The following is a 16,219-nucleotide window of genomic DNA, read 5'->3' as shown; positions in this document are numbered from 1 at the left end:
ATTGTATTAATGTTCAGATATTGGCTGAACTGAAAGACGTATACAGTCAACTGAAAACTGATATTTAATCTCAAAAGTACAATTTTAAGATATTTTACTTGAGTATTTCCATGTTCTGCTACTTTCTGCTTCCTCTCCTCCACATTTATTTTAAAGGTTTCGTTATTAGTTACTTCATTGTTGAGTGTTTCCAGTCAGATCGTGTTGCAGGCCGAACATCATGTGAGAGGAAGCTGCACACTCATGATCAAAAAAATGATGGATATCGGCCCCAGTAATCCGTATGGTGAAGTGCGAACATTTAATCTGCTCTTCTAGTTGATGCAACATTTAAATAAAAACAACCATCTTGTTGCTCGGTGCTGAATGTGAAACCTGAACACGGGGTTTTTTAAAATTTCTTTTATTTCACGTGTTCTCGACCTGAGTCGGAAAAAAGCAGCGAAATGACTCGTGTGTGTTGCAGAAACTATTTACATACAAACCAAATTAATCATAAAAAATAATGATAATAATAATAATAATGTACAAGTTCTTTTAGTTAAATATCAGGCAGTGTGGTGATCGTGAATGTCCTGCAGAGGACAAAGTGATGCAGCAGACGACATGATGCGTATTTGTCCACGTGTGTGTAAACTTAACTGATGTTTCAGTGAATCTAACAGCAGTGAAGCATTAATGAGCTGCTCAGCAGGAGTAACTTAAAGTAAAGTAACTTTAAAGGGGCTCTGTGTGACTTCTGTGTCTTTAGTTCATGTTCGTGGACGCCATTTTCTAAGCTAACATTAGCCGCTGTCGCTCTGAGACGAGCCGCTTGAAGTCACATCGGGTCAGATCTCACTTTTCACATTACAGTCCTCACATATTGCTGATAAAAACAACTAAATAATACACGTAAAATGATAAAATATCGTAACACAGAGCCCCTTTAAAGTGCTCATAATTTCAAAATCTTTCCTGCTAACATTTCACACGACATGTAGCGTCGTACAGAACCTGTGTGCTTGTTTTAAATCTGAAATGTTTGAGTTAGTATTTACATCCATCACATCAGCGTTTATCGAAGCGGTTCAGGATGTTGAGGGTTATAAAAAACAACAAATCAAAGTATTTTTGCAGCACCTGAATCCTGACAAGTGAATCCTGTCTTGTGCAATATTCTGTCACGAAACACGACAAGTATAAAACGATATGGCTCACGATCAGGGCCGCTCACCCTGCAGTATAAAACAAAGTGCCGTAATTAACAAGAAGGTCGTCCCCTGTAAAAACACGTCCTCCGTGCGTGGCATGCAAGTAACAATTTAGAAGTCGGCTTCGTCCGTCCTGCTCGCTGCACATCACCGGTACGTGTGTCAGTGTGCTTCTGACAGCGCCGCAGAAAGAGAAGCTGCAGAGGAAACAGTGTCGACAGGACGCAAGAGATAAAACTACTAGTCTCTGCTTCTCTGGATGAGCAGCAGTCGCTCGATGGAGAAAATGTGGACAAGCAAGCGTCTCCTGGTTTGATATCCGGTGGCACCGTCACACGTCAGACCTTCGGTGGCGGTACGGGCCTCAGAGCCTGCAGGACGAAACAAAGACATTTCATTTTAAGGATTAATTTGACATTTTAAACTCAACTTCTTCAGGTGTACAAACCATAAATATAAGATCTGTTGTTGTTAAACTTTCTCAAGTGTGAGATTCTGATTAAACCACATCAGTTTGTTGATATGAACGTGGGTCGGCGTTACCTGACGTGCAGCCATGTAGTTCTGGCTCGGAGGTTTGGGTCTGTTCCCCGCTGGAGGAGGTGGAGGTGGAGCTCCTTTGGGCCTCGGCTTTACAACCTAAAAAGTGTTGGATAAAATCCACTGAATGAATAAACGATAACTCTCAACTCAACGGCTTTGTTGATACAGTGAGGAACAGCTCAGTACCGTGGGCACCGGTGTGGGCTGACCGGGCGGCGGCGCTTTGTTCAGGCTCTGAGGCGGACGACTCGCCGCTGACCACTTCATCTGGGTGCGTGTGCTGTTAGATAAACAGAAACTTAATCAGCTGGCTCGAACACTTTACCTCAAGACCTGGAACAAGCTGTAGAAGACTCACCTGGGCAACACAGGACCTTGTCGTTTCTTCCAGACGAACCCGACCGCAGCAGCGATGGCGCCCAGAACCACAAGTGTGACGATGGCGATGGCGACGGCCACTCCTGTAGAGACAGAGCAGACATCAATTTGCTTAGATGCAGCAGCGATTACAAATTCAGTATTGTGTTATCGCGTTAATGAACAGCCGCTCTCACCTGTAGACACGGAACTGAACACTGGATCCTTGGAGTCGCAGTTCGGAGGCATCCAGCCGGGCTCACACTGACACTCGCTCCTGTGGTTGCACACCTGAACAGGAAATCATCCAAACATGTCGTCAGCTGTTTTTGTCAGATCGTTAAAAACACATGAGCTTCTCTGCGAAACGATCCAGGACAGATGACCCTGAAGTAATCGTATCCAGAGTGACACCTCGTAACACCCAGCCTGCCGGATATTTAGTCGTCCGGTCGAGAACTTTAACACTTATTTTTTTATCTGGAGGGGCAAACTAATACAGTAATCCTCGTCAAGTTAGAGCAATCACACTTATCAGCATGCAGAATTAGTTTGTTCTCTTTAAGGTTCAATGTTTGCATCTTTTCCTGATTATTATTTTGTGACATTAAAGCAGCGACGGGGAACTTTAGGTTGTGTTAACTTTGGCGCCTCCTGTGGACAGAAGTGGTACGAGCAGGATGCAGGATGAAGTGTTGCATCTATTTGTTGTTAATAACTTTAATATCCTCTCACTGACGGTCAGATAAATTCCTGACCGGTTTAAAGTTCCTTCTTTTAGATAAAACAAATATTGGCTAAACTGAACTGAGTGCTGCTGGCTGGTACTTACACCGTGGCCGGAGCATTTTGCCGAACAGTTTATATTTCTGTAGGCTGTCGCCAGATCCACACACTCGTTCTGGCTGCACACCTGCAGAAAAAAGAAAGGAAAATGATACCTAAGACTAATTTTCTTCATATATTGCAATAAAACAACAGGTTAGTTGAACAATAACTGTCAATTTAGCAATATTTGTCTTTTAATCAGTTACTTAATTCACGTATTGTAAGAAAATGCTGTATTCTGAGTTCAGAACCAGGTTTTTCTTCCATTTAAAGTGCAATAATTAAATATAACTATCACATATAAGATAGAAATGACTTAATTGAACTCTCTTAAATGCACTGAGGGGAAAACATTCCTAAAGAGAAAAGAAAACTTCTCTCAGACACAAAAACAACAGATTTTCCTTAAAAAGTTTGTAGAAAAAAGGAGAGAAACCACAAAACCACTTGGTTCCACATGAGAACCCGTTTACAGAACGAGCTCTACCTTTCCATCTCCACATTTGGTGCCGGTGTCCACCTGGCCGTAGTCTTTGGTGTAGTCGTCATAGAACGACGCCTTGCAGTCACTGAACCGGACCATGCGGCCGTAGTTCGGGTTCTCGTTCCCGTTGTGGCAGAACAGCTTCCCGCAGTAAATGTCTCTGCAAAAGAACGAGAGAAAAACTTTTATTCCGACGAAGATTTTCCCTCTGATGACTCCGGACGACTGCAGATTGTAACACGGCTGGCAGAGACTCACGGGCCCTGGCAGGGGATCCAGATGTTGTCGGAGGGACGTTTGCAGAAGGCGAAGTAGGTTCCTCTGGTGTTCTGCTCATAGCAGTACTGACGGGCCTCTGTAGCGCCTGACGACAGCAGACGGTCACATCTTTTATTACAACGGCTTCAACAAAGCAGAGTCGTGTAAAGAGACACAACACACACACACACACACACACCTGGTCCGTACATCTTCACACACTGGTTGGGTCTCTGCGGACACTGGCCGTTGTGGCAGTATCCTTGGCCGCCGTCACACTGGAGGCCGTTCATGGCGAAGACGTCCTCGGGGCACTCGGTGCTCGTCCCGTCGCAGTACTCGGCCAGATCGCACTCATCATGCGCACTGCGGCACTCCTTGGACCGAGGTGAAATCTGCGTGGAGTCACAGCACGTTCAGTAACGATAATACATAGCTGCTAATTTCCAGGAAACCTTGAAGTTGTCAGTAATCAGTAAATTACATAAACTTCTCTTTAACGGATCTTAACAGTAAACTACAAAATTATGATTCAGTTTTTTTACACTTTGAAGGAGGAATTACACTTTCTGCCCACCGGGAGGCAGCAGAGACAAGTTTTAAACCCAACACCAACACATTACAAACCTTTTAAAGGAGCATTATGTAGTTTTTTGGGGGGAAGAACTCAGAAAAAGAAAGATGCCTAAACAAACTAAACAATCAAACTCTCTTTTTGTTCAAGACTGAATAAGCCGAATAAACGACACAGTTTCATTCTGTTTTACTTTGTTTATATGTGGCGGACCCTGCCACATGTCTACGTTCTGCTTGTTTGTAAAGTTATGGATAAGATAAATCTTTCTGAGTTTGTATTTTTGGGACAAACACTCCCTCACACTTACAATCAAGGATCAGTTTTTATAACAATGTTTTGGATACTGTTCTCCCGATTTTGTCAACAAATTCAAATAATCTCACAGATGAATATTAAGAAGTTAATGTACTTAGTTTGGTTTGGTGATGTGGAAACCATCTGACTAGTTGTGATGTCCTAAAATAATGCTTCAACTTTCCTCCTGCAGCAGGTGAACAAATACTTGTGATACCTCAGTCGTCCACTAGAGGACAGCAGCAGATCAGATCAGTCGTGGAGGGACGTCAGACAGCAGCAGCAGCGTTTGTTCCCTCGTCTTCACTCACCTTACAGTTGTCGCAGCAGTCGCCCTCGCCGCACTCCGCTCCGGCCGTCAGCGTGCAGGTGGTGGCGTTGCAGCACGGGTTGGTGCACGTCTGCAACCACGTCACAGATCGTTAGACTCATAATCCATAAACAGCCTGTCAGTAACTCTACACACCTCAGTTTTGTTTGGTTTAGATACGAGAACAACCTTTGACTCTGTCATTGTTTACTCTGATGAACACGTGGAGACTTGAAGTTTCATTAAGAAATTCGAAGAGTTTCAGGACACTGTTTGAAGTGTTATTGCACAATATCATTTAATCTGTCCTGTTTTTACAACAGTTTTGATATTTAATAAGATACCGACTATTAAAGGGGTTTAAATCTTCACCAGCAAGTTTTTTTATACAGCTCAGTTTCACACATTACTTATTATTTTTCATGTTTCCACAGATGGAAACGGGAATTTAATGGAAATACGTCTGTAGGGAATCTGACCCAGTGACACGTCTCACACACCGACATAAAAAAATGTCCTCAGGAAAAAAATTAAAACGAAAAAAACAGATTTTATTTCTTATTTTTTATCACTAAAAATGTATTTTAAATTTTTTCATTCATTAAAAAATCAAAACAATATATGAAGACATAGATTTCTTTTTCTCCTGAAATGTTTTTCACAGCTGGAATAAATAATTTAGATCAGATTTAGATAACGGAGCACCAGGTTTGTCCCTCAGGGCTTCCGTACATTCTCAGTGATTTCGCAGGATTAATATCCTCCACAGAAGAAGCCAGTCTGTCTGCTCAGAAGCCGTTTCATGAGGAGTAAAAACTCCTCGTGACTCATTCAATCATCTTCTATTTACTCCCGAGGATGGAAATAAATATGTTGCTGCCTGTCAAACAGCTGATCAACATGAAACAAACGAGGCGAGACAAGATGAGACAAACAGAACGAGGAGTTGAGTCCGACTCAGGAATCAGAAGCCTCGAGGTAAAAAGACATGAACACACACGGATACAATCTCAAACTGTGTGTTTGTTTCACCTCCACAGAGCCGCAGTCACACTGCTCTCCTTTCTCCAGGAACCCGTTTCCACAGACTGAAGGTGCCACCAGGCCTCTGAAGTCCGGTTTGTCCAGCAGGCAGCTCGGGTTGCGGCCCGTCAGGTACTTCTCGTAGTTGGTGGCGCTGCAGCTGCTGAAGGTTCGAGGGACGTTCCAGCTGAGGACACAAACACGATGTCAGTGTTAACGCCACGGTCACATTCTTTACGAGTCCAGGTTCTGCTGTACTGACACCTGTGTGAGGGACATTCATGACTCGAGACAGATCCATGTGTTTTTCAGACTCACTTCCCTCACTGAGGCTCGAGTGGGAGGTGAAACTGGTCGCGAGTTCCTCTTTTAGGATGAATTTTCCGTCTGAGATTAAACTCTTAAAATGAACGAAGTGTCTCCACGTACCAGCAATCCAATATCAGTCCAGCATTTATATTAAAGACTGGATATAATCTCATCACAAGGTGCTGACTGAAACATGGAATAAGTGTCACACTCTGCCTCCACGTGTAGTTTTTTAAAATCAAAATCAAAACGATGAAGATTCGCAGTTACGCATGTGAGTGATCAGATGATCAATCAAGAAAAACCTGGAGACGGTGACAGAGGTTAACTGCACGAAATGCAGTTAATATGTTTTGGGTTTTTTTGCACATTTCTGATCAACATACCGTAAAAGTCGTCAACATCAGCTCCAGACGAACATCGTAATAAATACCTTTAACCAAATATATCATAAATAAACATGAGAAAAATTGGCAATTCTTTGTTTTGTACTTTATAGAATTTAAAATTGGGGGAAAAAATGGTTTAAATTGGAGAATCTTTTAAAAAATCACCCCCCAAAAACATATAAATCTAAATCTTTTGGGGGATATTTGGTTAAAGGTGTATCTGGTGTTTGATTTTTGTCTTATATTCATCGGAATTTAATCATAAATGTGAAACATTTAGAAAAAATATTTAGCTTAAAGTACATCGTAGAGTTTAAATCTTTACAAAAGGTGAGAAACATTTTTTCCTTTTACTCAGAAATGGTTTGATCGTCTCCGTCTGGAGGTTTTTCTTGCCTCGTCTGACTCGTGTAACTAAGGCGCGGCCTGTGTGTCTCTCCCCGGCAGACTCCGCCTCACCTCCCCTTTAGCTCCGCCTCTGTTCTCACCTGAGCGCTGCGGCCATGATGCAGCTGTCTCCAGAACAAGCGCAGCGACTCGAGTCGTCGTGGTCCATGCCGAGGTTGTGGCCCATCTCGTGAGCCAGCGTGGCGCCCACTGCGATGGCCCGGTCGTTGTGATCCTGAGAAAGTCACAACCGACCCAGTTAGATGAGCAGGATCTCTTTAAATACAGTTTGTTTAAAGGTCAGGTGTGTCACATCTCCAGCAGCAGTCGTGAGGGATCAGATTGCAGAGTAACAGAAACACAACGATCCTCAGTTTCAGGTGATTAGTCACCAAGAAAAAACATGATTATGAAGGAAATTATCTGCCAGTAGATCCTGTAAAATCTGCAGCTTTAAACCCAACATGTTGTCTGTTCTCTCCTGTTTCCTGTTTCCTGTTCTCTGACTGTAACTTTTTAAGTTTTTTTTTTTAGTTTTTAGTCAGAAAGTTCCTCTTATCCTCACGGCACAGTCTAGACGAGAACCGCAAACGGCAAAAACGGCAAAAAAAAAAAAAAAAAAGCAGCGGAATATAAAAAGTTGCACTTCCCCTTTAAGAGATACGACAACAAAGAGTTGTGTGTGAAGGGAACTCGTTTGATGACATTCTGAAGAACAGATTATTGATTGCTTTCTGATCCTTAAACACATCATCAGAAGCAGGAAGTGACACAAACACTGACTGCTGGTGAGAAGCTGGTGTGAAGTCAGCGAGATGTTTCTATACTTTTTAATTGTAGCTGTTTTCTGTATTGATCGCAGTGGATCCAGATCAGCTGTGACTCCTGATTGACGAGTGGAAGCAGCTTGGGGCGTTTCCCTCTCAGCCAATCAGGGTGTGACCACGCCCCTGTTTGAGAAGGCTTAAGAGAGGTGGTTCTGGTTCTGTCCAGATCTCGTCCCAACGGACTGTCAGACAGAAACTCTGCTGCTCCTCCTGATCTTTCTAGTTGTGTGTGTTCAACGAGCCGACCTGACTCGGCGCCGGGTTTATTAGTAACACCTGCGGGTTTACTCATCGTAACTGGACCTCCTGAAACCCGAGCCCCCTCTACACACCTTCAGCTCTCCCGTTTTATTTCATTGAGAACTTGAGAGGATGACAAAGCAGATTTCAGTTTGATTGTTGTCCCCTGAAGAGGCTTTTCTATTGTGTCCAAGTATTTGTGGTTCCCTGTTAACTGGTTTGACTGGTTTGTGAGAGTTTTACAGCCGGTACCGCCGCAGCGCATCCTCACCTGTACGACTCCGACAGAGTGACCCGAGCACAGAGTCCCGATGAACGCCAGTCCGACAGTCGCGCCTTCGAAGTCGATACCGCTGAAAAACAAAGAACGTCCAACATGAGAAACACAAGTTCTGACAAACAGCCGTTTCACGACTTTCAGTCTCAAATCACAGAAAGTTTCCCAAAGGCCCATTTTGATTCTGGTTCTGATACAGATATGTTATGAAGCTGCTGGTTTTCGGGGAGATATAGTTTCCTTGACATCACATTTTGTTTTAATAATTTGAATAAAACTGGCACCTCCGGAAAATCAAACGTGACGTTCAAACAGAACTTGATACGGGCTCGTGTCCCCGGGCCGTTTCATCCCACCTGGAACTGACATTCAATACCAGGTTTGATCCAGGTTGACCGCTTCGTTTCCTGGAAGGGAACTCTGGGAGCGGGACTGTTCCTCGACTGTACGTCAAACACGTTTCAGTTTGAAACACAAACAAACGTTTGTCTGTGGCCACAGCTCTTCTGTGATGTGGAAAAAAAATCTTCAGCGGCTGTTTTTAGTTCACGACCTGAACTTGTGAAACACGACTTACTGTGCTTTTTTTTAGAACTCACAACTTCCCTTTTAAATGCTGGATTTTAATGCTAAAGCCTGAACCCAGTTTAACTTATTAATTATTAATAATATTACTGAGGTGATAAAACTGTTTTCCACGTGTAAATAAACAAACTGCTCTCAGAGGACGATGAAGTCCCAGATCACTGTTAGAGGCTACAGGGTGGCAGGGTCCGCCAGTATGAAACTGTGTTGTCCTTTCAGTTCCGTTTGATTATTCAGTTCAGTATTCGGTCATGAAAACGAGGAGCGTTTGTTTATTTAGTTTGTTTAGGCAGAAAAAAAAATGTCATCCTGTTTTACTTTGTTTACATGTGGCGGACCCTGCCACCTTCTAAACGAGGTGGAGAACAAACTTTCTCTTTTCTTCGACTTTGGTCCGGGGGAAGGCGTACACGTACATCTAAAAGTCGATGGTGACTTGCTTTAACTTGTGAACTGACACATCTCACTTGAGTAATGTGTTTTTATCAATCTAACCAAGTAATTTATCAAAACTGCGACTGTTGTTGTCGTTAACGTCTGGCAGCAGATACAGAAGTATCTGTTTAGTGTTGCGTGACCACGACAGCATCACCTGATTAAGGACCGTCTCTGTAAAGTCGTGCTATTTGTCGATGAGTCGACGGTTGAACGCTGTTCGTACCTGATGAGATGCGCGTTGTCGTGCTTTGTCCTCTTCACCAGCACCGAGTTTCTCCACTTCATGAACGCGTCCAGGTTCGCTCCAGCCGGCGGCGTCACGGTGATCTGGTCGGCGCTGGACCAGATCTCCAAACCCACCAGAGCGACGAAGGTCCTCAGGGGTTTGTACGCCTGCGGGAAAACAAACCGTGTCATTTAGGCTAATAACTCCAGTGATGACACCACCAGAATAACTGAATATTGTCACAACCAGCTGGTGGTTTGTGTCAGTTTTTTTTTTTTGTGTGGTTTGACTCACCAGGTTGACAAAGTTGACGATTTCAAACATCCTCTTTCTCAGCTCGGTCTGATCTCGCTTCATCTTCACGTACTGCAACGACATGACATCATGTCAGAGCGCATCCTATTTCTCAGCAGATGATTAACTGAAAAATTTCCCACATGATTTTCTAAAACATCTGTCCTGTGTGTGTGTGTGTGTGTGTGTGTGTGTGTGTGTGTGTGTGTGTGATTGTTAACAAATCTGGGTCAGAAAGCCCTGAAAGTGTTCTGCTTGCTGTCTCAACAGGGAGTAACACACAAACAGCAGGACAAGTCTGTTCATGCCTCAGAGATTCAGGAATCTCTCCTGAGTTTGTCTCACCGCTCGGTTATCAGCCACCAGGAAGAGCTCGATGTACTTCTGTTGTTGGACGATAGAGATTCCCTGGAGAACGAAACAGAACAAAGCAGATTAAGCAACATTACTTGTTCCTTGAAACATAACAACGTGCGGGGCGTGATGAAAGCTTTACCGCTGATCTGGAGCGGCTGCGGCCGGTTGGCGGTTCAATTTCGTTGCTCCAGCTGGTGTTGGTGACGCCACACACGGCGGGCGTCGTGGTGTTCGTGTCACTGACAGTCGTCACGGCGTGATCGCCCTCATCGCCTCCGGACAGCGGCTCGATCAGGTACCTCTGTGCCGACGTTCTGAAGTATCCCCTGAACCGCCATCAAGCCCGTTAGTCTCTTTAGTGCTTCCAGGCAGGATTAAATACACGGAGTCACACCTCAGTACGGAAGCCCTGAAGGCCAAATGATGCTCTTCTTCTTTTAAGTCTGATCTAAAGTAGTTTCTCTCCTGTGTCTGACTTCAGATCTAGTGGGAAAAAATAAAGTTTTGCCAGGATGATCCTGGAGTTCCTTTATTTTTTCAGACAGCGGAGACTTTTTTTTAAAATTGCACTTCAACTTGGAAGACGAAGGTTTCTTCTCCTGATCTTTACATTTGTCCGTGATCTGAGGTGTGACAGTAGCACGATACATCTTGATATGAATTATAAGCTTGAACAGCAAGCTAACTTTAGATCTCTTAGTATGATTTGGTCTGTAATCAAACTTGATTCATTCGTGATTAGCTGGTGAACACACCAGACGTTTATCTCGGGAGCTGGTGGAGACCAAAACGGAGCCAAAAGGAGGATGAATCACAAATACCAGGATGACAGAAACACAAGTCGATGTGCTTCTGTTCACCAGCTTCACCAGAGCAACATTAACAGTGGACTCTGTTAGCTCGTTCCTCAGTTTTTGGATTGATTTCGGGACATGTCAATGAAAAATTGGGTCACGGAGAGGATTGTTCTGGAGCTCACCTGAGTCCGTCACAAGTGCTGATGCTAACAGCCGATCTGCTGTCATTCACGATCCTCCCGTGATAGTAGCAGTGATCCTGAGGACGACATGAACACGATGACTGAGTCGGAGAATGAAATGTGAAATGAGTCCGACTTGTATTCAAACTGAAAATAGCTGCATAATATTCGGGGAACTGAAACCTGCAGACGAATCTAAATACTCACTATGTCATTTGGAGCCGTGGTGACTCGCGTCCCGTCTTCTCGGTAGGAAGTCTCAGTGTAGTCGCTGGTGAGTAATTCACTGGTGATGAGAAAATAAAATCACCGTTATTTCATCCTGTGTGACGTCACATTTCTACTGTAACACATTTTCTACAGGCGGTGAGTCACTGGGCTTATTTTTGGGACGTGGGGAAAACACAACAAACGCTCGCGTTGATATTAATGAAGTAAATGTATAATAACGGGAAATCTGCGTCGATCAAACATTCCAACCACACAAAACAAAGAAGTAAAACCAGGAAGTTTGATCTTTGTGAAAACATCTACTTCATCTCCGGCATCAAAATACAATAAACCAGCAACACTGGATCTATTCATGCCTCTAATGCGGACTCAGCGAGAGATCAATATTTTAGAAAAGACCTTGAAAGTTGGCTCTATAACCAGCGTGCATTCATTATCGTTCACAAGGAAACGACTTCATGGAAGTAATAACTCACTTATTCTTTTCCAGTTGCATTTCAATGTCTCGTCCTCCCAGTGTCATGGCATACTTAACAGTCTGCGGCCGGACATCCTGCGAGAAACCAAGTTGTGAAAATTGTGGTTTTGGTGTTTAATTGTCACAACGTAAAAAAAAAACAGCAGGAAAAATTTTACCTCGGTGTGTCTTTTTCTGACGGTGTGAAGTCTGACAGGTCGAACCACCTCGTAGTCTTTCACCTCTTCGAAGTCGCGGCCGTGGCTCTCTGTGGAGACACAACGTGCATCGTATGACTTTGTGATGAGAAGCTAAATGTTGTAGGGAAGGCAAGGAAATAAAATAAAGTGTGGAGGAACCAGGCGCTCACACTGGTAGTTCAGCAGGTTGTCGGTTTGATTCTCTGAGACCTTGGGTTCAATCTGCCATGAGTGAAATCATCACCAATAAGTGTTGATCTCAAGAAAACAAATCAAATTGAACTCACGGGAAAACCGAGGGAGTAATGTTTGACCCACGACCGTTCAGGGTTCAGGGCTGCTTAGCGACAGACGGAACTAATGAACGAGCCAATTAGCCCACTGACATAACGAGCAAAAGGGCTGTAACGAGCATCGTTAATGAGGCCAGTAGATCTGTAACAGGGTGTGTGAGTGGCGAGTCGGTGGATCTTTAATGATGTCAGACCAGTTAACCACACCGAAACCCGAGGAACAGACCGAGAGGCGTTTTATTTCCAGCGATGGGTGTCGGCTGGAGACGAGCGACGATAAAATACTGTAGCGACTTCAGCTCGCTTTGGTTTTTAGCCGGTGCTACATCTGGCTGCGGAGACTAGCTGCTGTTAGCTGTGTAGCTCAGTTAGCCGTGCAGTTAGTGGCAGATATCTGCAAACTCACGAGGATTTACAGTTGACAAATTTCTTTTTTTTAATTCATATAAAACTAACAAAAAGATCCTTCAGATGAAAATGAGTTGCAGATTAACTCGCTCGCAGCAGGTTAGTGTTTAACTCCTCTGGCTGCATCCTGTACAGTTATTGTGGGATTTTCCAGTTTGGTTCTGTGTACTGACCCGTGACACATTAATATGAAGTGTTTTAGAGTATCGACTCAGCACCTGGAGTTCTGTCATGGCAACTAGCTATCAGTGAACGGACCCTGCGATAACCTTATCAGCAGGAACACAGGCGGCTTTGTGAGCAGCAGAAAGTTCGTCTTTGTGTCACGCTCGTTAACTAAAACACTGTTTTGATTTGGGCGACGACCCGACGAGGGTTTAATTTCCTCTGAGGATGAAAGTCCTCAACTGTCTATGAACCTTCCAGCTAAATCCTCTGTGGTCGTCGTTCTCTGACTGAAGGCCAGACACGGCGGGATCTGCGCTTTTATATTCATATTTGTCTGAGTCACCGTTCATCCCATTGTGCTCTCGGTCAGTGTGAGTAATTTTCAAGTTTGTTTCCCTGGGTTTGGTCTGACAGGCTTTAGACTTTAGACAGACTGTAACTTGTTGGTGGAGGCTGTTGGAAACATCTTCACCCACTCATCGAGGCAGAAAAAGTTCAACCAGCTCCTCGGCGTGTTCCCGTTATGACTCAAAAGTCAAACACTTTAAATACAACATCATCTGTCACTGTCAGTAGATAACACGATTTCTTTACACATTTTTTTATTTTGTTTTGTGAAAAAACGTCTCCTCAGTTTCCTCATACTGTCCCTTTAAAGACCCAGTCTCCTCTGATTGGTCGGCTCACACATGCCCGACCCACCACTGCCAAACAGTGACGTAGTATGATGTCACAAAGTCACAGATTTAAAGGCGGGACAGCTGACGAGGCGTTTCAGGAGCAGGGTTTTTTGTGGGAGAGACGAGCTTCTTTGACCTTTTTTTGTTTCCTTTGACGGCGTTGAACTCTGCTGCATTGTTTATAAACATTCTTGTGGATTTACAACATGGAATTTCTATTTTTAATATTTAGATTTTGTCGTTAAACTCTCACTAATATGGAAAATGCAAAGTTTGTGGTCCGAAAACCCAGCGATCAGTTCACATTTATGCACATCCGGTTCCCTCGTCTCAAAGTCTGTGAGTTTTTGTTGAATGTGTGTTTGTCTGTGGACAAAACAGGCTGAACACATTTACACCTTTTGTTCTCCAACATAAAATACTTGATTAAATATCCCACAGTTTAAATATAAGTAGTTCAGTATATAATATAGGTTGTCGGGGACATTAAACGGAGACTCAACTGCTCACTAGTCCGTCTTTACAGGCCACTTCAGTTCCACACTGTTCTAACTCTGACTTTACAACTTGTACATTGATCAGTTTACAGAAAACCTGGATAGTAAATTGTGTAATACGACTCTTAGTGGTGGAGATGTTGAAGTCATGTGACCGTGATGTCGTCTGTTTGTAGCCTAGCATTAGCTTCTTCCTGCTACACAGTTAATTTACATGAGAGGAGCTCAACTGTGATGATTATCTTGATAAACAAAACCGGTGAGAATAACAAACTTGTCACTGAGATTATTTCCGTTGATAAGAAAAGTCATTTGCATTTACAAGGAGTCGGACCGATGCTAATTTCAGGGTTAGCCTACGAAAACACATCACCGCTTCACTTCTCTGTTGATCCATCTGAAACAGTTTTGTTCAGAGTCTCTTTCTGTAGGTTCAAAGATTTCACCACTTCCTCATTTTGACATTAGTACATGTACTCTCTGAATTTAAGGATGTCTCACTGTCGTCTGACAAACGCAAAGTAACTGTTAACACAAGACGGCAGTTCCCACTCAGCGAAGTCAGCTTGTGAAGGAAATGACTCAGCCTCTCTGAGTCATGGTCACCTGTCGGCCAGGTACGCAGTGGTACCTCAGAGGGTGGTGACGGCGCCCGGCCATGTCACAACATCCGCACTCTATCCCACCGTGTTTGTTCGTCTTATGAAGTGTTATTAGACAGTAACAAGCGTACTCGCAGTGTAACGACGCAGCAGTTTTGTCATTCCTCCGCAGGATGTTACACCAGGGAGGATAAAGAGTTGCGGTCCATCCTCTCTAATCATATGTTGCACAAGCGAATATGCAGGTTAAGTGGACATTTCGTCACAGCATGTTTCATTATCGCTGATGGAGATATGGTCCACTCAGTCAGCAGGTCAACCACAAGTTCAAGAGAAGACAAATATCATTCAGTGACCTAAAACTGGTGGAAGTAACACGAGTACGGTGTTTAAAGTCTTTAGAGAACACCCACATTTATTCTATCGTACCTGCTCAGGTGTTTTTAAAGCACCTTCTTTTTTAAAACCCTCATGCCCAGAAGCAGTAAACCCACAAGTTTAAAGTGCTGTGCTAGGCTTTAGTTATTAATTAGCCAGCATGCTGAATGGAGGGTAACAGTATCCAGCGACTTACCTGAGGGCTTGAGCGAGGCATTTAGGATGAGGACCCACAATAGGAGTGTTGGCGTCATTGTCCGGGTGCAGACAGTCCCTGTAACAGAGCAGATCGGTGCTCTGATCAGGCTTTATGCTGTCTACCTGCACGCCGTGTTGCTGCTTTAGCGAAGGCCACGCCTCCGCCGGCCCCCCTGGACTCTGTCACAGCTACTTCCTCATTGACAGCAGAGTTCGAAGCACGCTCGCGACCGGCCCGAGCACGCCCCTGCGTCTCTTTAGGAATGCAGGATGAAAACCACCGACGGTGTTGTGGTCTCAGCTCAGCTCTGCAGTCTCATGACTTACACAAATAGACAAAAAATGCATTTAACCTGACAGTAAATTTCCTACCTTCTTCATGAAATTTTAAGCCGAGTCTTCCTTTTTTTTTGCACAATATCCAGAAATCAGCAGTTTGCCTCATCCTGTTGCGGCCGACTGATTCACACAGGCGTCACAGACGTCACTCTGCTGTCACCACAACACATCGTCAGGTTTCACAACACTTTGCCAAATAAAGACTCATAGATTTGAGTTCCCTGCAGCAGTTGCGGATGTTGTTTCCCTGCCCCTCCGTCCCCGCAGCCCACCGAACACATGCTCGGAGTCACAGCGGAGAGCGTCAAAAGACAATAAGGCCAATGTGTCTCGCTCCCCTCAGGGGCAGACCGGGACGGGACAAATCAGGACACGGATCAGTGTGTGGTTCAGGAGGTGGAGCGCAGAGTCGCACTGTGTGACAGCTTCATGTAAGTAAAGTGTCGGGTTTGCTTTTCTGTGCTACAACACGATAGCGATTCAACTTCCAGTCAGGTTAGGCAGCTTTCTGACTCTTGACACAGTGTCTTAGTTGGTTGTGGTTGATTAAATGAAATCACGACACAGGAAGCACAGGTGCCAGGCATCGTTAG

The 16,219-nt window shown here is 44.1% G+C and overlaps 1 protein-coding gene across 1 annotated transcript; it reads right to left on the bottom strand.

Moving 5' to 3' along the window:
- Window positions 1–201: 201 nt before the first annotated feature.
- Window positions 202–15,520, bottom strand: adam28 (ADAM metallopeptidase domain 28). The gene is made up of 22 exons (XM_037097100.1): window positions 15,286–15,520; window positions 12,043–12,131; window positions 11,883–11,959; window positions 11,383–11,461; window positions 11,176–11,252; window positions 10,336–10,522; window positions 10,185–10,247; window positions 9,840–9,911; window positions 9,543–9,712; window positions 8,291–8,372; window positions 7,054–7,187; window positions 5,877–6,054; window positions 4,846–4,935; window positions 3,863–4,058; window positions 3,664–3,769; window positions 3,409–3,565; window positions 2,926–3,006; window positions 2,291–2,384; window positions 2,095–2,197; window positions 1,923–2,016; window positions 1,737–1,832; window positions 202–1,564 (listed from the first exon to the last, which is right to left on the bottom strand). Exons 1-22 carry the CDS (start codon window positions 15,341–15,343, stop codon window positions 1,532–1,534), a joined length of 2,316 nt encoding a protein of 771 aa, XP_036952995.1. The 5' UTR covers window positions 15,344–15,520; the 3' UTR covers window positions 202–1,531.
- Window positions 15,521–16,219: the final 699 nt, after the last annotated feature.

Source organism: Acanthopagrus latus, chromosome 5 (assembly GCF_904848185.1).
Source record: "Acanthopagrus latus isolate v.2019 chromosome 5, fAcaLat1.1, whole genome shotgun sequence".
NCBI classification, from domain to species: Eukaryota; Metazoa; Chordata; class Actinopteri; order Spariformes; family Sparidae; genus Acanthopagrus; species Acanthopagrus latus.
Note: the sequence above shows the minus strand (reverse complement) of the source record. Positions and strands in the feature narration are given on the sequence as shown.